Source organism: Apostichopus japonicus, chromosome 14 (genome assembly GCF_037975245.1).
Source record: "Apostichopus japonicus isolate 1M-3 chromosome 14, ASM3797524v1, whole genome shotgun sequence".
NCBI classification, from domain to species: Eukaryota; Metazoa; Echinodermata; class Holothuroidea; order Aspidochirotida; family Stichopodidae; genus Apostichopus; species Apostichopus japonicus.
The window spans coordinates 22,706,167-22,727,356 of NC_092574.1; the positions used below are offsets into that span (position 1 = coordinate 22,706,167).

The following is a 21,190-nucleotide window of genomic DNA, read 5'->3' on the forward strand; positions in this document are numbered from 1 at the left end:
AAAATGTAAAGAATACTTAAATACAGTCCTCCGCAAAGGTGACAGAGAATCAGTTCCATACAATGGAAATAAAGAAACCAGAATGCAAAATGCATTGAGGTTTCGATGACTTCAATGCACTAGACTTCTGCTTGTTAGTATAACCAGAACTAGCTGTTACAATAACACTATGGCATGCTAACACAGGTCAGTCTGTATGTGGTTATACACACCTCCATCAAAAACAGTAGGGTTCTTGTACTCAATTTTATGAATCCGCACACCAAGTATTACAAACCAAACCAAATCTCTAATAACTTCGCACATTAAGGTTGCAGAGGAGTCTACTTATGGACAATTTAGATTGGAATATGCCCACAAAACTTCAAAGAATCAACTGGAAAGAAGCTAATACAGGTCACTGGAGGTCAACCTGAGGTCAAAGGTCACCCAAATGCAGGTCTACTATTGTATTACAATAGCTTAACTCCCAACCTTAATGGACATTTGGTTCTCAAGTTATTGCAAAAATACTAGTTTTTGACCCCTGATTGACCTTTGTTGACATTGGATCACATGACTGTTATGTTTTGAAACAATCCCTTACCCCATTCACAACTTGTCCCAAAATATCAACCTTGTCACACCCTGTCAATGGTAGTTTCACAAATTATTGAGAAAAACTAGGCCAACATTACAGCCAACTCCATGGAGTGAAAGCAAATCTCAAGTTCACAGGTGCTTGACCTAGTTTCTCCTTGGCAGCTGGCCAAGAAATGTTTTGAAATTCGTGGTACCTGTGCAACTTACATCCAACCAGAACTACCAATGATCTACAAATATTTTCTAGAGAAGGCATGCTTCGCCATTCAAGTGCACTATTCCATCGAAATCACATCAACTCTTTAGCAAAATATCCATACGGATGAGTCACAAGTGTTGAAGTAGCTCTAGCACTTTTATATATCTATGGTCTGCAAGCAAGCCTTGGAAGACACTGTACATGTATGTAGATATGTACATAGCAATTCAGGACTTCTAGCGACACACTTAAGTCAATGGGGATATTGTCGCGAGTTCAGATTCAAATCTACGGATGCCCGTACGATCATTTTCAATTGTCAGTAGGCTCTCCTTTTCTTATGAGGCGAATCGCCCATGTCATATACTTATAAGCTGGACAATGGGAGATACCGTATATTATGAAAAGGTTTTAACAAGTTGACCCCTGGTGACCCTAAATGACCTTCGATATCCACCAAAAACGATAGGCTTTTTGTACTTAATGTGGTCAACCTATATACCAGAAATGAAATCAATCCAAGCTTTGCTTCTTGAGATATCATGTTTACAAGCTTTTCACTATTTGACCCCTGGTGACCCCAAGTGACCTTTGACCTACACCAAAAACAATAGGCTTCTTGTACTCAATAAGATACTCCTATGTACCAAATATGAGAACTGTCCAAGCTTCCCTTCTTGAGATATCGTGTTTACAAGCTGGGCGTCACAAACGCACACACACACACACACACATACACACACACACACATACACACACGCATGATTGCAAAGGTTACGATTATCATCGAAACCAAAAACCATCATCAAACTGTTAGAAAGCGATTGAAAACGTCCAATGAAAAATTCAGCAGAATTTCTTGTAGCGTTTAATTTCTGAATGGTAGATTTGGAAGTAAGAGTAAGTAGGCATTATCCATAAAGTGAGGGCACAGTGCTAAGACGTTCCAATTGTGTGGTTAAGGTCGAAAGAAAAGTGTTGACTGGGAGACAGATACCTTTGAGAGGAGCGAAGTAAATCTAGCTGTTATGGCAAGAAGCAAATATATATTCCGGCTAAAAAGAAATTCTCTTCACGTTACAAGGGGCCCAGAAAGACATAGGATGAACTTACCCATTTGTCATTTGTCGCCTTTAAGTAACTGAACACCAATTTAAGCTCTCTGACTGAGATGCTGTAACTGGCTAGGACCCCAATCACTTCCACCAGAAGATCTGCAAGTATAGAAAATTCAGTAAACAGTAAGTATGATAGGTTAGTCATCCTATCCAAAGCATATATGTTAGGAGGTAACAAATAACTGCAAGTTCAAAAATTTACGCTGACAGGCCATTGGTGACTTTTACCGGTTAATGTGACAAAAACATCAGGAGACTTAAACCATACTTTAGGAGGTAACAATAACTGCATGTTCAAAATTTATGCTGATGGGCCATTGATGACTTTTACCAGTTAATGTGACAAAAACATCAGGAGACTTAAACCATACTTTAGGAGGTAACAATAACTGCATGTTCAAAATTTACGTTGATGGGCCATTGGTGACTTTCACGGTCAGCTAATGTGACAAAAACATTAGGAGACTTAAACCATATGATTCTCCTAACATTCACAAACCAATGACTATCATGACGCACTGAATCAACTCTCTCAGTTTTGACAGGTTCTATACAATCACTTAATTATGTATTAACATGGGAATTTAGCCAGCATATGCATTTTATTGACAGATCAATTAATGTGACAAAACAGAACATTAATTCAAAGTGGATATTTATCAGAAGACTCAAAACCATCATTTGACTAATATTCACCATCCTGTTGGCTATCATGACAGCCTAAATCAACTCTTTCACAGTTTTGACAGCATCTATACCTATAAAATTTTACATTATTATTATGAGGTACAGTACCTCATTCCATGAGAACTTAATAGCCCTTTGCAAAGAGGGAGCAGATTAATCTTTTGTTTATCAACAATGAAACCAGGCTTGTTTAAAAAACATTGCCAGTTGTTTTAATTGTTTGAATCTCTAGTGTACGACTCAACATGTTCAAACCACTTGGAATGAATAATGGAGTGCATTTGTAATGCGTCTTTTAAGCTGCATTTTCACTGTTACGATGGTCGCATATTAAACACGACATAAAGTACACAAGAACAAGAATGCCTACTTTATGCCTCCAAATATTTGACTCCATAGGAACAATGGAATCAGACATAACAACATCAAAACTTGCCAAATTAAAAAGCAAATTAAGGGTTATAGTCAATTGGTCTTCAAGGTACTTCAAATGGGAGAGGATGCATTAGAGGATGGTAGGGCAAAAGTGTCTGGACAAAGTGTTAATTAGGTCAGAGCTGAAGAATTACTGTACCACCAGATGGTTCGAGACCAGTTTAAGAAAAATTGTTTTGTGTAGACAGGCAAGTTAGGAAGTAAGCAGTTAAACATGCTTAGCTTTGTCAATTCTATTCTTTATTCTAAATCCAAGTTTCAAATATCAGCTTGAAAGCTATCTGCATAAGAAAAAGGTGGTAGTATTTAAGATCATTTGCAGTATTTTCCAATAATCAGAGACACGACTTATATTGGTAATAAAGTTAGTTTCAGTTTCTAGCATATATATCTAAACCTTAAGATATCTAAACCTTAAGGTTACACCTTAAGGTGTAATTGTATGTCTCATAACCACAATACCTACGGCAGTCAGTCAGCTCCTTCGATCGGGACAACAAATTAGGTAAAAACTGCAGAATCAAACAGGGTCAATACAAAGATAATGGTGGGGGGGGGGAAGAGAACTTTCTCAGTGTAAAGGGGGAAGCAATACCAGCCAGAGGTGCGTGCCCCAGACCTGGTGAAGAGCACCCTCCCAGGATGTAAACCAATCCCACTAGAGCCCCTCCTCGGTGGCAGGGCTGTTCCCCAAAGAGGAGAAACTAAACTGGTGGAGTTCAAATCCTAACAAGCCCTCTAGCCACCAGGGTTTCTTAAAACTACACATGGATATATATATTAGACAGGGGGAGTGTGAAGGTGATGCTAGTACACCAAAGATTTGATATTTCAGACACATCCCATTATCTACTCTAATGCAGTCATAATAAACGAGGCTTCCTATACAAGATATACATAGGCATTCATTGCACTGGTCTAAATTTACAAGAGGTTTTGCATCAATACCTTTCCCCTGGGTAAATATCTACTTCCATTTGTACATCAGCATCATCACTCATTCTTTAAGACTGTACCATTAAACACAGCTCCTAATGATTATTTCTAATATTAAAAATTGTGAACGCCATTACCTGGTCAAAGATGTTAATGGCTCAAAGCCGGGGCAACGTGGCATGATTAATTCATACCAAGATGGGGGAAAACAAGAAGTCAGGCTCGACGACGTAGCCCGTCGGAGAGAAATGTACAAAATTCACGTTCATAATTTTGACTTGTCCATTACTTAATGTCCAAAAAAGCTGTCATACATCAAAAATAAAATTTAAAAAAAGCTGTCCTGAGTAGTTGTGTCCTTGCGTATTTCATATAAGCTTGGCTCCCAACATATCTAGCTGAATCTAACAAGGCATGAAGTAATACTACATGAGCAGTGAAGATGTCTTGTCGAGATACATCACTCTCATACATGTAATGGTAGGTCTTCACCTCTTCTCTACATCAGAGAGAGGAGGAATCGGCAAACCTCTCCATGACTTGTCAAAGATTAACATAATGAAATGAACTAAACGTAAACAGCTTACAGGGGCACTCAAAGAAGAGATATTTTTTTTAATTTTTTTTTTAAACTTATATCTGACTGCGGCTCTGACTTCCATTGTTTATCATTGTAACTTGACACAATAGGTATTTATATCATAGCTGCAACATCATATGTGCTTCTGGTTGCGTACCTTGTTATGTATTGAGAAAAACCTCAACTTACTGTCCAGTGATGATGAGTGCTAAGTGTGATACCCAGAGCAGGGTCTGAAGTAAAAGTGCGGAGGAGGTTCGATATTAGATTATCTCATCTTTATGCAGCACGACGAGTGCTGGGTCTGATCCATAACGGTAAACAAGGCCTCGCTTAATTGCAGCCTATGGTCCACTAATCTCAATCAGTCAGTTCAATAGCATCTTGATAAATTTACATCCCGATGCTACAACTATTACTACAACTTACATAGTTTTTCATGTATACTTATACCAGCGCTAAGCATATTATTCTTTAAATATTGATGTTGCAACCTGATCTGTTACCTATTTTTATTCTCTACAGTTGTATTAATCTTGCACTGTAGTGTTGATAAATACAGATACCCTGCACAGCATCACACTAAACACTGATGATTATTGTCACCTGGGGATACCGATCATGCTCAACAATTTCTTCTTTCTTCCGTCTTTTTTTTTTTTTTTTTAATATTGCCAATGTCATTGACTTTTAAATGTAAGGAATGAAAAGATACTGAAGTGAATCTACTATTATAATATTACACAAGGCTACTCCGATCATCCTTGGATGAAATAAGTTTAACAATCTCTCTTCTCCAATAAGCTGACTTACATATTATTGCTGTCAGCAACAGGATATATGGTTCCAAAGAATCGTGGGTTGTTGATATTTAAGGAAGCTTTAAAACACCAGGGATTGACACACGATCATCCCAAAGTTACATTAGGAAAGTGAAATTCAGAATGTGAAACGTTACTCCAAGATTTCTCTAAAGTTACATTGTGTTAATGTAATCACAATCTGGTGTTATGTTTTGGTCATTGCAGTGCAAAAAATGTTACCATTTATTAGTACTACCATTTATTGCAAGTGAGATTGTGAGGAGTCTAGTGCAAGTACTGGAGAGCACATGAAATAAACCGTTCAGAGTGTGAATTGATATTCCAAGATACCTTAAAGGCTACAATTCAGTTTGTTGATTTAACCACAATCTCAAGATGTTACACTCAAATGTTAAAAAAGAGCTATTAGGTACCTAGAAAAACACCTGGCTTGGGTAAATTACGGTCAAAGTATGAAAATTGGCTCATATATTCTCCGAACGATGCAGACATTTTGGGTGGTAAAATGAGAAGGCAGGGCATTGACCGTAGAGGTCCGGATATAAGTAAAAATCTGATACTGGAGAGATTTTATGTCCCTTTTTTCATTTTGCTGAAATTTCCATCCATCATACTCCTTTGCTTGTATTTCCCTTTTCAATGGTTGTGTCAATATACCATCAGATATCATTGACTGTTATTCAACCATACATTGGGTAGATGCGAAATTATGAGGGTTTTACTGAAAATATTGGGCTAATTTTGGACACCAAAATGTGACATTATGAAAATGGCTGTAATTGAGATGCACTTTTCTTAGTTTTTCCCATGTTATTATGCCTTGACTTTGCATTTTCTATTCAAGTGAAAGCAGAGCTTCAATTACACTTGCTAATTTCAGTCACCGATGCTCATCAACTGCTGGAAAATAAAGATCTTCATCTTTGTTAACGTACATGTTTTTGGTGTCCTCCTGCATCACATACGTTAACTGGTGGCAACTTTTCATGATTATAACCTAATCACACACTGCACAGTAGTGTACTAGGGATTGCAAGTCCCAGAAACTCACTACTCATGCTGAGAATAGGTCTAATGGCATCTCAGAGGACAAATTCATTCAAAAATACATGTGAAAAAAACTTGTTATTGGTTGTTAAACTGTACAAATTGTTCGGTGTCCTCAACATAACGTACATTAAATGGGCATTATTTCACTATCAACTGATAGTTTTGAATATCAAAACATTTGTAACTGATCAAAACCCCACATACACTGATAGTAAACAGTTCTTATACTGCTAGCAGTTCAATTCCTCTGTATCAGTCACAATTTGTGTGTGGTGTCCTCATTTCTAGCCTGCATAACATACGTTAACTGTGAAAATCTATTTTAGGCTCATGGCAGGAATTTTCACAGAATATTCAACTCACTTAATATTTCACCATGTTTGAAATAGAATTAAACTATTTCCATCATCCAATGAGTCTAAAACATGGTTTTAGAACATCTGTTAACGTACAGTATGTGATGGTGTCTCATTTTTTGGTGTCTTCATAACATACGTTAACAATATGCACTTTGAATGTAAATTATTGAGAAGACTGAGAACTTCCATGCTAGGAAACACTTCATTTCCATGTAGTTCTAAGGTACTCTATCTAACTAGTTGATGAAATTTGTCATTGAGCCAGTGACTAAGTTCTATAACTCCAAATTCCTGTTGTGTTGTTAACGTATGTTATGGTGTCCTAAATGATCAGCCTCATTAACTTACAATGGAATGTGATAAGAACTTCAATTTTTTTTTGTGTCATAAGATATCATTTGACATTGCTCATATATATTCCCCTTCACTTTAATGGAGAAGGGGCTATGTTTATAGACAACTGTAGGACACCGAGTAACATACGTTAACATCATCACTTGTCCTTTTTATTTGCCTCAAATCCACCTTTCTTAATACTGTATTATCTTTTAACATTACCAATTGTGTTCGACATTCACCGGAGAACCAGAATCAGCACTCAAATAGATACCTTTGTGTAATTCATTTTTGAACATGCATGTCACACTTTAGTAACCCAGTATCAAATAATGACATATGATATAGAGGGCTCACAGTGTTAAAAGGTTACGAGTTCATTCTAGGCATGGTAGAAAACAAGAGTGCTAAGGTTGTGGGAGACAGGTAAGCGAGAAAAGAAGTAAATTTATTTTGTGCATAACGTCATCCTTTAATATAGCCAGAATGATAAAACTTAACAACCCGATGAAAATATCCAGCAACTTCAACTATAACCTATAAAGTTGAGCTAGACCAGCAAGACAATTGTTCATACATACAACTCACTGATCAATTTATATACTACAGTATATATTTAAAGTTAAAACATGGGTGTGTATAGTTCAACAAACAGTGTAAACATTTATAGTCAAAATATGGCTCATGGGAATTACTTCCCAACAGGGTCATAGACATCCTGTGCATAATATACGTGTATACATATAAAAACAAAATTAGTTATGTGTTCCCTCAATATACTGCCCAATTAAACAACAATTTTGGGAGATTAACATCCATTTAACACAACATGTCATGATTGGTATATTTTCCCTTCACCTTGGTGTTTAGTTTCATCTATTTTAGCACTTCTAGTTTTGGCCTTTTGCCATTTTTTTTTGGGGGGGGGGGCTTTTTCTACCTGTTGCTAGACTTAGGAAAGATTAGCTATGTGGGTAAACAACTTAATCTTCTTTAAGTAAAATCTGAATAATTGAATAGATCTACAAGTTTTTTTTTTTGTTTAAAGAAAGAAGAAAATTAATATTTAGCAGATTGATGGAGTCATTGATATTCTTATCCCAATTTAACTTCAAAATCAGTGATACAGGTATTAAAGACAAACTGTGGGTGATAACATCAAAAATCATTGCACGACAAAAATGTTTTATTACAAAAAATGAAATCAATAAATAGATAAAGTAAATCAATAAAGTAATATTAAGCAGATTGTTAAAGTCAGTGAAATTTTCCAAATCAACAATAGAATAAAACACTGACAGGTTAATCATAAACAACTATCAAACAAATATTGCTCTAGCTATAAATGTAACCCGCTGAAAGAAAAGTATGAATGTTTTTCCCCCAAGAGCAGCAGGTTATCAACAAAGTGCAGCTTAATTTATCTTTTCGAATCATTCTGTTGGCCAGACATTATTATTAGCTCTTCAACAAATGAGACTTTATCCAGACTCTCCCTGTTCTCGCTATTTACAATGACATCAAATGTTTTCAATATTCTATGCCTTTTTATCTCTTATCGCACTTGAGTTGTCGGGGGGGGGGGTCTGTTTCATGCAGGTAATGGTAAAACGACCTTCCCGGCCACCATCGTAACTTCTCAGTTGAGGCATCGATCTACAGAGACTGGTAATAAAGCCACAAATAGTGTTCTTGCAACAGTTGTGTTTTGAGCCATCCAACTGAGACGTAGCATAATGAATATGCATCAAGGAATACCGTGACTGTTCGGCGGCGGGTGTAAAGATGAGGGAGTTTGAAAGCAGTGAGTAATGCCTACTGTCTGTTTGTTGTTTTAGGATAAACCTGTCCGTCTCGGGATGAAAACTGTTGGTTCTTTCTTCTATATGACCACTTTTTGACATTGAAATGTAGCAAAAAGGTGCTATCCTACTTTTGATAATCAATGCCCGACTGTGTTTGGGCAGAGTAATTACATACACCTCCCCACCCCTATGTACCTCAAGACAGTATGTTACATTGAAAAGGTATCAAAAGTTAGCATAGGGCTACATCATTTGTCATAAATAATATTACAACACCAAGTCCAAATATATATTAACAGCCACTTTCACCAAAGTTTTTGAGACCTTCTATCCCCAAAACCTCAGAATGGTAGATTTAGGATGGAAGATGGCATTGATAGTTACCGAATGTTACCAATTGTTGTTTACTGGGTAGATCAGAGAGTTTATAGGAGACAGGTATTAGAGGAATGACATTAATATTAAGTAGGATTTACATAAAATAATGAACTATTTGAATCAAAATTTATTTGCCTGGATTTGAATCATTGTAAACTGACATTGCGTTGTGTATGTTAAAAAGTGTACTACCCACATTCCTGCGATTCTCTCATCGTGACAAAAATTCATGACCGCATAAAGTAAACTGATACACAAACCAGATGTTATCGGCATGATCGGTTATTCTCTACAGGTTTATCTCTGTATTATGCAGTAGTACAGCCACTCATGATTCTCATAGCTGCCAATAGGAATGAACAGTTAGAGTAACATACACCCCCAACCTTTAATCTCATCAAGCTCTGCAAGGTGAGATATGATCACTGACAATTAAAATCCAGACACAGATTATGAATTCATCGTCAAACCTGATGGATGACTCTGAAGTTGAGCTAAGAATGACTCAAGGTAAGGGCATATTCGTAGGTTTTGTTGTTCAGAAAACGGAGAAAATGGCAGTGATGGTTGACAAGGGGGACAGACATAGCATTAGCAAAGATGGCTCTATCATCTTTGAACTAAAACCGTACTATAGATGCCAGAAGGTGAAGAAAGAAAAAGCCTCATTTCCAATTTGAATTAAAATAAATGTCTTTAATTTTTCATTCATGTAAGATAAGATCGATTCAGTGCAAAAACTTCAGGTGCTTTTACTTTTTCTCATTTCATTTTGTTGTTTTACTTTATTTTTATTTTTTATTTTATTATTTTTTCCAGATTGAGGGTGAAAGTTAGAGGGTGTCTTCTTTTAACTTTATCGATGGAAAGCGTAAATAAATTTACCCACTCACATGCAGTAGTTCCAGGTCACCTCTCGCCTAGATGCAGACGTTTTCCCTTAAATTTTACAATGTAACATTGTATTTCACCTGGAGCAAATTCACACATCCTACTTTGTAACACAGAAACAATTCTGTGCCGGATAAATTTCTGCATTAAGGGAACCTCTGCCTTTGCATAAATTTTGTTCTTTTTTTCATTCCATGATGAGTTGAATTTCTATGCCTTTAAGCAAACTGCTATCCAATTGTCAGGTTCTTCCCTGAAAAAGCTTCCTTCCATTCCCAAAATGTTCAAGCAAAAACATTAGAAAAATATTCAAATATCAGATTTTCTGAATTTTTGTTTGTGTAGGAACAATAGAAAAAGCTGAAAAGAGGTGTCCAGAAAAAGGTAAAAAATTGGTAAAAAAAAAATTATACTCAAAATGTTAAATTCAGCAGTCATCTGACGCTGAACTTAACCCTCGGGGTATCTATCGTAAGTTCAATCGATTGTAATCATGTTGTATGGAAAATCTTGGAACATTTGATCAAAACTATTTAATTAGAATGAACCCCACTTCAGCAGGTTGTATATAGGCAAGCCTCAGACAAATGTACAGTATACCAAACTTTTGTTATTCAAAGTATGGCTACAAACACGTTTGGTATTGTAAGTTAAATTACTCTGCAGCGACGATGGGAAATAGTACATCCCAGCGACTCCCGATCGCAAATTTTGGGCAAATCCCTACTACGGGAACATGGTTGGGTCATAAAGATATATACTGTATGGCCTCTATGGATCTTAGAATTTACAAATACTGCGAAACCATCAAATAACTTCTCTTTAATCTTACTTCTTGAAATGGCATGAACATAAAATTGGCGGTCAAGTAACCTCACACCGTCTTGCCGGAATTGTACCCTGGCACGGCAATTACCAAATGAGACGGAGGGTGAGAGAGCACAAGGAGAAATCAATTAATTTCAGCTTTGATTATGAGCATTCATTTGTCAAAAGGCTCTGCATATATGGTCCTGAGTACTTGTCAACACCGTGAATGATCATTTTGCGGTTTATTTCATCCGTGGCAGTTCTACGATTTACGCAGTTGGATGCAGCTTGTTTGATAGTCTTGCAGATATAGAACTTACAAAGGAAGAAGATACAGAGATATCATGACTACTATAGAAACACCACAAAATGCATGACAAGTGTAACTTTTCAGAGCTTCTAGGAGTAAAAAGTTAAAAAAGACAGAAATCGCTCCGTACATATTATTCAGTAAGAATAGCATGTCTTTTAGATTCTTTTGATTAAATTCATTAATATTAACACAAAATTTGACATCTCAGACCGCAATTAGAAGTATGTCTAAGACATCCCTGACATTTCACTTGAAAGCATAATCTGGCACTTTAAAGCATAGAATTATTCAGTGTTTTTTACTGCATCTGCAGTGATGACCAGTTGTCATCAGACACAATGATTATAACATTTTTCAAAATGGAAAACAGAGAGTCTGCATCTCAAAGATTCCATACGACGACAACAGACAACAATGGAACACTGAGAACTGCTTTGAAACCACACTCCAGTACTTCGCTCATTCATAAAGTCCTCAACATATTTAACCAAAACCAAGACTATTGCAGCACTGTTCATAAATTAACTTTTGTCACAAACTGCATTATAACACTGGTAACTGGGTTACAAAATTCACACAAGGATTTAACCAAAATACATCTCTCAATTGTTGATGGCATGTTCCAATTTCAATGTCTTAACCATTTGTATGTGTATATATTCTATTGTAAAATATTCAAATAAGTCACCGAGTAGAAAGTACACAAATTTGCTGGAAATTTTTTTTCATGCAAAGGTAACCTTGGGTGTTTTACACGCCCCAAAGCATTTTCCTCTCTCTCTCTTTTAGGGCGAACAGATTAATTCACAAGCTTCGTATTCCGGGTAAAAAAAAATATATAAAAAAAAACCAGCGCAGCAAAGGTTTAACACACACAAACCATTTGTGGTGCGTGCACTGAATGCATACAGTTAATGCGTACAGGTGTACTCTAGATGCACAGAGAACAGGTAAATTGCAGCTTTATTGCAAAGACATCTCTTATGTGTTTTTTTTTCGGTTTCAAATAAATTAAAGTCAGTAGCAAGTCAATTTGAATTACAATCCATATCTTTTCATATCAAATGATGATCATGCACTTGAGTCGGACTCGACCTTTCAGGCCACGACAAGAAGTTCAGAGAGCATGGAAATAATTGTTGGCAGGTTTTCAAGGATTTTTCTTTTACGTGAAATCTACGAAGGCAAGAAACGACACACCACGGTTTGTAAGTCAATTCTAAAAGGCAGATTGAGAAAGGTGATTGAGGGCATACTTTCCATCAACTGCCAATAAACCAGATAAAAGGGGTTGTTTTGTACTTCTTCTGGATTATCGGTATAAGATACATATCAGGAAGAGAACAGGGATATAATGCAACCTGCAACCAGATCTGTCAAATGAAATTAACAAATTAACCGTTTTCCTTCTAGGCATGGATGGATGCGTACTAAAAAGTCTAGGATTACATGTTCATGATTATTTCACTCATGTGTGAAAAGAGAGTCGGAACAAAATAAAAGTAAAAATTTCCCTCGTGCTTTTAAGGAACACATTTTTTTTCTTTTCTTTCCCATTTTAAAGTTTCTTCGCATTCAAACCGTTTCAGGCAATCTTTAAGAAATGGTAGCATCCATGTCATTAAAGCCCTCTATGCACATATCTTGTACATATATCTATCATGCACACAATAATGTTAGATGATATTGTCTTCAATTAATTATGCAGCTTCCCTCATGTAGTAATAATTTGTGTTTATGTATAGTACTGTGTTACGTGTATCATTTAGCAGCCGTGGGTACGGTGGCATTAAATACAATAGGATGTAAAGAAGGTAATAATCCAATGTAATCCGGGCAGTTTTCGAAAGAGTTGAATCCACTCTGAAAACGCATGAGTGAACACTTTGGATGGTAGAATGAGAAGGAAGGGTATTGACCGGATAGGACCGGTCACTGAGGGTGCACAGTGTTAAAAGATTACCAGGGCATACTAGACATGGTAGAATGTGGTGCTAATGTTGTGAGGAGACAGGTAAGCGGGGAACGAAGTAAATGTGTGATGTTGAGAGCATACCTGCTAGCATCTCGTCGCTTATCTTCATTCGGCTGACCAGTTTCTCAATCAGACTAATTTCCGTACAAGCCTGCAGGTTGAGTAGACTCTTCCTCAAGATGGCAGCACACATGCTCCAAATTTCAGCCTAAAAAAACCAAAGAATGAAAACATTTGCAAGTACAATATTTCCAGGGAATCATTTATCGGGTATCTCATCGCAAAATGCTATGCAAAAGTGCAAAGATGTAAAGCAGTTTTTGCACACAGAAACCATAGTAATTCATACAAGACAAAATTCAGAGCTACACAAAATTTGAATAATACATTGTTCCTTGTATTTTGTCAAAATTCATTTTTTTTTTTTTTGTAAGGAGAGAATACTTCTTGGACAAGAAAGTTTCAAGTTTTGACTTTTCATTTATAGGTACATAAGTCTTGGCTGGAAGATGCAAGTTTATTAGAAAGAAGAGAAAGTGAGAGAGAAACTCTAACAGATTAATTTAGTACCCTTTGCATAGTCATTCATTAATGAGGGGAATATTTCTCTTTAATAAACAATACCTACAGAAATTTCAAAACTGAAACATTTCACTGGCCTTCTTAAATACCTGCCTATTAAGTCAATCAAGTGATTTCAAAATTTACCTACTGTATGAGAATTAAAAAATTATGATACTTTGAAACAACAGTGTAAGTCCTGTATACAGGGGGGGGGGGGGCTAACTGAATCAAAATCCTACAAACTTGAAGTTCATTAGTTTGAGAAATGCATTATGATGATGAGAGACAGGTAAGAGAGGAGTGAAGCAGACATATTAGTTTCTGACATAAATATGCTCAACAGTTTGGAAACCAAAAAGGAAATATGTTACCAATTGTTTTGTAGGTTGGGTAGATAGCAGTGTTTATGCTGAATAGTGAACAGCTAAGAGAAAGTGTGAAGTAAATCACAGAGTTTAAAAAATACTAAGAATTATTTAGGCTTGCTAGGTTTTGACGCTCTGATCTCAATAGCCACTTATAATATCAAAGTATCTCTTTAATACTATGGACAGGTAATATATACCTGCTGATAGGGGATCTCACCTACTTCACAGAAAGACTCCTGACATGAATGCAGAATTGTCTCGATAATACATTAATCACTTGTCAGAGAGACGTGTTCTCCATCTAGTAACTGAGATGGTTGTCTCTAAGGAAATCTACATGATAATTACAACTTGTGCCATTTAAATCTGTGATTTTAATGGGGAAAAAACTGGGCCAAACCTACTAGTAAACTATAGGCTATTTAACAAACACTGTCAAACAGCAATTCTGAATGCTTAGATGGCCAGTTTTGCCACCTGATTAAAACTTCTGATTTCTGGTAAAAACAAAAGGCATTGAATTCATGTGCACAATGCCTATGCACATATCTTAGATGAGGATTCCAGAAGGTTCTACTGAATTTAAATTCAAGGCATAAAAATTCTTCTTTCGTTTTCTTTCCACTTTTTATTGAGTTTATTTTTTTATTATTACTTTGCTCTACTGTGTACAAATTTCTGTTAATAGCATAGTTTTTTTTTTTTTTTTTGGGGGGGGGGGAGTTTATGACCTTGTGGTTCAAACAGTATGGGCACAATCAGCACATCCAAGTTAAAGTAAAACGTCACAATTGATCAATGTCCTTGTCGTCATAGTTTTATATCCACAGCCCTTAATCCTATTGTTACACCCCTTAGAGATTATATCAACAGCCCTGAATCCTCTCATCTTTCCTTTCATCTTAACTCTTATCTTAACTCTCATTTTTTGTGTCTATTTTTGCTCTATTCATTGCTCATTTGTCCTATTTAACTCTCTGTCCATCTGTGTCTCCTTAATTTCTTCTTACTATGTTTTCGTTTCAGTTAGCCTCCGAAGAAGATCCTACTAGGATCGAAACACCAAGCCCTCTGACTGTTACATGTTCACCAACGCCAGATTTTTGCAGCAGATAAGCAGTTTGCTATAAACAGACTTTGTTTTCTCTCTACAGTTGATGAATACAAGTATCTAGCCCAAAATATCACCGTTGCTAACTTCATATCTACAATCTGAGCTTGTTACAGTCTAATGATGTAATCAATTCTACAACATCAGTACTTGAGGAAGACTGAGAATACACTAAACTCAAGAAGGCAAGCTCGGCTCAGAAAGGTAAGCCTCCAATTAAATTACTTTCAGATACATGTGTCAATGTAAGAGTACTGTGTAGAGATTTATTTCAGAGCTAGGTCTCCATTAGTAAGGTTATTAACAATGGTAGGCAAGCAATATATCATCATGATATGACACACATGATACCTTTTTCCTGATCTTTGCAAACAGCAGTCTGTAGTATTCCAATATAAACTTTTTGTCTTTAATTTAAAGAATTATTCACCTGTAGAGTTGGACTACAGTGGTCCATAAGCTCCAGCATGTGTAGAATATTCTCTGCATCTTGAATTGTAAAGTTGGACTCCAAGTCAAACTCGCCTCCGACAAGCTGAAATGTAAAAAATAACCAACATTATACGCTGCAACATACAGTATAATATTTAACTTAGAGATCTCCATTTTTATTTCAATCAAGGTGAATTCTTTTATTGTGTCTGTATTCACAACATTTCATTCATTAGCTAAATCACCCCTTTCCCTGCTACACAACATTGGTTTTCAATTTACTAATTTTTGATTTGATTAATTTACCAATTTCTGATAATCAAATATAAATGAATTCAGTTCTTTTCACGGTTTGTTATCTCTGTCTCTGTATTTCCAGTTTTTTTAAAAAAAAACATACTTTCAATGTGAATAACAATCATCGGTAATTAACTTCAGTGTTTATAATTACCAACCGGCCACCAGAGCACATATTAAATGTAGAGTAACCTATAACTTTACTTCTATTAAACACAAATAGTCCCTGCTGCCCTGCATGAGAAAGAAAATTTCCTTCTCAACTTTCTCACATTTGAATTCAAATCACATTAAACAAGTAGGTCAGAATCATTAGTGGCCACTTGTGGCAGTAAATTGCACTTTACAAATTCCCATAATGCCTCTTTACGAACAAGGCTCCTCATTCCTTAGCAACCATTCGGGATAAGCAGCTGTAAAAGCAACCATTCTACTGCGATCATCCTCATCGTCTCAGGAATATTTATACTACCAGCTCCTGCTGCAAGGTAATTTCTTCCACTCATGCATGCCCACTAACCACACATTAAGTCCTTTTTATACATTTCTATTTCCTACTTTTGAATTCATTCCCTCTGTTTTTTATCTCTAGGCCAAAGAGCAGTTTCATCCATAATTCACGTCATACACAAGAAAGTCAGCTTCTTTTTTCTTTTTTTTACATTTTGCAAAGGTTCCAAATGACGGTAAAGGTTGATCAATACAACATGGCCTCCGAATCCCAAGTTGTAAGAACGCATATTAAAATTCAAGGGAGAGCAGGCCACATATTTTCATGTAACAGAGCACCAGAGAACAAGCACTTAATATCCATGGGGGTAGCTTTACTTCAGTCTCTACAGTAAAACATTTAACAACTTAAGTCAATTCCCGATTAAATACTTTTAAATTTTATGAACCATGAGCATTTCTCTGAAGTAGAATAGTACAGTACCATCATAAGTTTGCCTGGCTAGATTTAAAAGCCTCACAAAAGGTAGAAGATATTTTAACACTGCTGATAGATCATATTACATATACGCTATGCGGATTAACAAAAGTATCACATATTAAAGAGCTTTATGAAGCGAAAGGGTTCCTTTACTTGTGATGTATACCAGACTCATCTGCAAATCATATTAATGAGTGATTCTCTTTTGCTTTGTTATATTGTTTAATTGTTTTGTTTAATTGTAACATGGATGCTTCTTTCCAAGAGTAACAGCTATTACCGCAGTACTTCTCTGCATTTTTATAAAGTAAACTTAAAACTTTGCCACAGTGCACACAGATCTAACCTTGATTTGAGCTGCAACAAGTGAGAAGTAGTGACAGTATTTATCTCATTTAATTTGCATGCACAGAGTCACAGACTGATATATGAAAGTAATATGCAACCAATTTCTCACCTAAATATTCCAAGTACATTTTTAATCCCTAGAATTTGTTTACAAAGGAAAATGGAATTTCTTATTATGGCCTTCTGAAATATAAGTAATAGCACCAGTTGACAGTGATTTTGTAAGAAAAAAATAATAGTTGTAAACTTTTATTTATATGTAAGGAAGAAGTAAACAAAAAAGAAAATGGAATTTCTGATCAGTTTTTGTGTAAACGATTAAAATATATAAAAGAGCGCCTGGACAAATCAGTTGTTACAATGAACTACATTGTTGGTATCAAAATAATTATTTATTGATATTAATAATCACTAATTGTCTTTTGCAAAAATCTAGGAGAGTGTCTATGTTTGATCATTAGCAAGAACAACTTGGATAAACACTACTAATAAGTTATCATAAATTGTTAACAAAATGTAAGCTGATGCTGATGTGATCTGTTTTGTTAAAGTAACCAAACCATTTCATATCGCAGTGTGGTCTTAGTTACTGTATCCTTTAGCAATACATCAAGCATACCAGATTGCATAGAAATAACTCCAAAACTAGCTTAACAACCACACCAGACTACATAGAAATGACACCAAACCTACGTAATTAACCACACCAGACTATACAGGAATGACAACAAACCTAGCTTAGCAACCACTCCAGACTATATAGGAATGAAAACTAGCTAAGTAACCACACCATATTGCATAGAAATGACACCGAACACGGCCAAATATTAAGTGACAATGTGATGGGGTATTATCTTCTCAGACATTAAAACTTGGATAGTCCTTCAGATTCATCCATGATGGATGTCTCTTAGACATGGAAGAGGTGGAGGGGGAGCATGGAAATTTTGAATCTAATAGATGAAATGTCATGGCAACAAAATGTCAAAAAAAGCTGTAAACACAATGTCACTAAATGACAGCTGCAATTCATCTGGTAAACAGCTATCCTGATGTTTCTTAGTGTATAGTGCAACATCATTTTGTATGTAGGCCTTATAACAGTACAGCTATGTAAAAGAGAGTATATATGAATAATATTACAGCATTACTTAAAATCCTTTCTCCTTACAACGGGTAAAAATGTCAAGTGTTTTTCATGAGATCAAGCTGAGGTTACCTCGTTATTAGCAATTCAATATTCCCAAAATTATGAGTAAAAAGCTACATGTCGTCCAAGCACAAGCAACATGCAATCAACAAGGTTTTAGTTTACCCACAAGCTTAGGAAAGCCTTGAAAAACCAAAGTTTAGCAATACACACCTGGTTATTGTAAGTAAACACAATTTCACTTTAATGAAAACCTGAATTTTGTTAAATGATATGATATCTTTGAGGTTTTGTTAGGATCAAAGAGTCCTCAACAAATTTCTCCTTCATCTTGTCTTGCTCCTGATCCACAACGACAACAACAAAAATACACTTATTGTATGAGTGCCTTTATGAAAACCATATATTGCAAAATTAAAAGTTATCACCTCCCAGAATTCTACCAATACACACCTTTCATGCCATCATACTCTTTGAGTAATTAAACCCCTCAAGGTGGATTTTTTTTTTTTAAATATATTTCCTTAAGTTTATAGACACAGTCTCACAATGTTCCATTATATCCATACTATACAGTACTTTGCCTTACAGAGCAGTGGCTGTACCATACACAGAAAGAGAGACATATTAATAAAAATGTCCTCTAGGTTTTAATAGATGCTTCAAGATGACATTTTTCCGTAAAAGTAAGGAAAAAAATATGATAAATAGTCGCAATCAGAAATTATTATTGCCAAAAATACACAAGAAAAATAAGACACATTAGCCAATTAACTGTCAAAACATTTTAAGGTCAGTCAAATTCCCTTCCATTACAGGGTGCACAAGTTGTTCAACAAATCTGTTTCCATCTATCATATCTCCATGAAAAGGGTGACCGGGCGGGGGGGGGGGGGACAGGGGGATAAAAGGAAATAGAGAAAACACAAATGACAGCCGATGTGATGTATCTGCAAAGCTTTGCACATGTTCACGTCGATGGTAATTTGAGTAATTTCTTTCCCAACGTGACACAAATTGACTGATATTTCTAGAAAGCTGTCGGCCAGTCACTCCAGATTTATCAGAGCAGGCATGTATACTGTATACAGTACCTCCGCCTCTTCTACCTTCGTGTCGTGTGTGTAATATAATCACCATATTTAGATGGCCCTAAGTGTGCCTTTAAACTATAGTGCTTCATGTTATATATGTTCAGCATAAACTATTTATAGCCAATGTCAATATATTCACTCTGTGCCTCTCTCCAATTGCCTAGTAATCCCATCCTATTCCATCGGTTTTCCGTACATATATTTTGATGGATCTTGAGACAAGGGAAAATTCTCTCTCTTTCTCAAAAAAAAATAAGAACAAAGGGTTTCATAGAGGTGCAAAGCTTTTACCTAAAAGCTTATGACTATAATTTTCTTAAAAGATTTTTAGCAAATATAAAGTACTCCGTTGCCACAAGTTTAAACTTGTATTTTGTGTTGGGTTGTGACTTGCGTCAGTTTCATCAAGGCTTCTAGCAACCTGATTTTTACATTTTTACTGACATGCACTGATCGTAAAAGTCAGACACAAAACCTTCAGGAAGCTGGCTCAGATCATTATGCTATTACTTTCTGTTAGAACAAATGTTTCTGGAATGTAAGTAACATTCCAAGGTACACAAAAACAAAAACAAAAAAATTCCAAGATTGTGAGTGAGTTTTATCTAGTGGAATCATGTGAACAAAAAAAAATGATGTGGGTTTCCGTCCACCTACTTCCAACTACAAAGTATGTATTCAGTATAATAGTTGCAGCAAAGAAAATATTTGATTTCATATTATTTAATAAAATTTTTTTTTTTTGCATTGCTGTTTTCTTCAAATTTACAAAATCACAACACACAATACTGAAATACAGTAAGACAATCAAGAATAGAAATTTCTGCAAAAATGTTTCTTCAGATTTCTTTAAATTTCTACTGCACTTTCCAACTTTTGTGGGAGTAACTCATTAATATTTTTCCATTTTTTTTACACCCAAGGAACATCAGAATGACCAAATAGGTGACGAATGATATAAGATTCATGTTTGACGCACGTAAACTGCAGATAACGAGCAAAACCGACCAGTTTCACCTGAAGGGAAATGGGGCTCCTTTGGTTTTGTGAAATATGGATGTAGTAAACAGCAAGAGGAAGAACATTGCTGAATGAACAAATTTATTACCCACGTAAATCTCATATAACATAAATGACTTACTGGCTATACCGTAGGAGGGCGGGGGTGGGAGGGGAGGTACCTTCCAGGTTCTTATCATACATGAAAAAAAAAAAAAGTATTTTTGAAAAAAGAAACAAAACTAACAGGTCATGTTTTCCAAAGCAGGTCTAACCCCTCCCCCCAACCCCAAGTCCCTTAAAGCAACCCTGGCTAGTATCTTGTAATGTTTTGAATTATACTGCATATTTTATCAATATTGTTCATAAAAAAAATCACTGCAACTGGTAAAGATTTATAAAACTTAGCAACTTATTTGTTTATTCATCCTTTTTTAATTAGTACAAAACTAATGATGCACACTATGATTATATTGATCTCTGACAAATTCTCAGTCAACAATTTTTTTTCTAAGGGTGATGCACTGTAGTATGAGGGAAGGGCCGATGTGAAATTTCCAGTTTTGTAGTAAATCCTATATGCGCTCTTTGTTCATTACAATGATATTGCAATAACCA

At 35.7% G+C, this 21,190-nt stretch overlaps 1 protein-coding gene across 10 annotated transcripts in view; it reads right to left on the reverse strand.

The window, feature by feature from the left end:
* Nucleotides 1-21,190, reverse strand: part of LOC139979932 (neurobeachin-like) — a 282,051-nt gene that overhangs the window by 227,581 nt on the left and 33,280 nt on the right. For all 10 annotated transcript variants that reach the window (XM_071991173.1, XM_071991177.1, XM_071991179.1 and 7 more), the window contains exons 2-4: nt 15,752-15,856; nt 13,360-13,486; nt 1,895-1,995 (exon numbers count right to left, since the gene is read on the reverse strand). In XM_071991173.1, the coding sequence (XP_071847274.1) occupies nt 1,895-1,995; nt 13,360-13,486; nt 15,752-15,856 (333 nt within the window). The remainder of the gene's footprint in view (nt 1-1,894; nt 1,996-13,359; nt 13,487-15,751; nt 15,857-21,190) is intronic.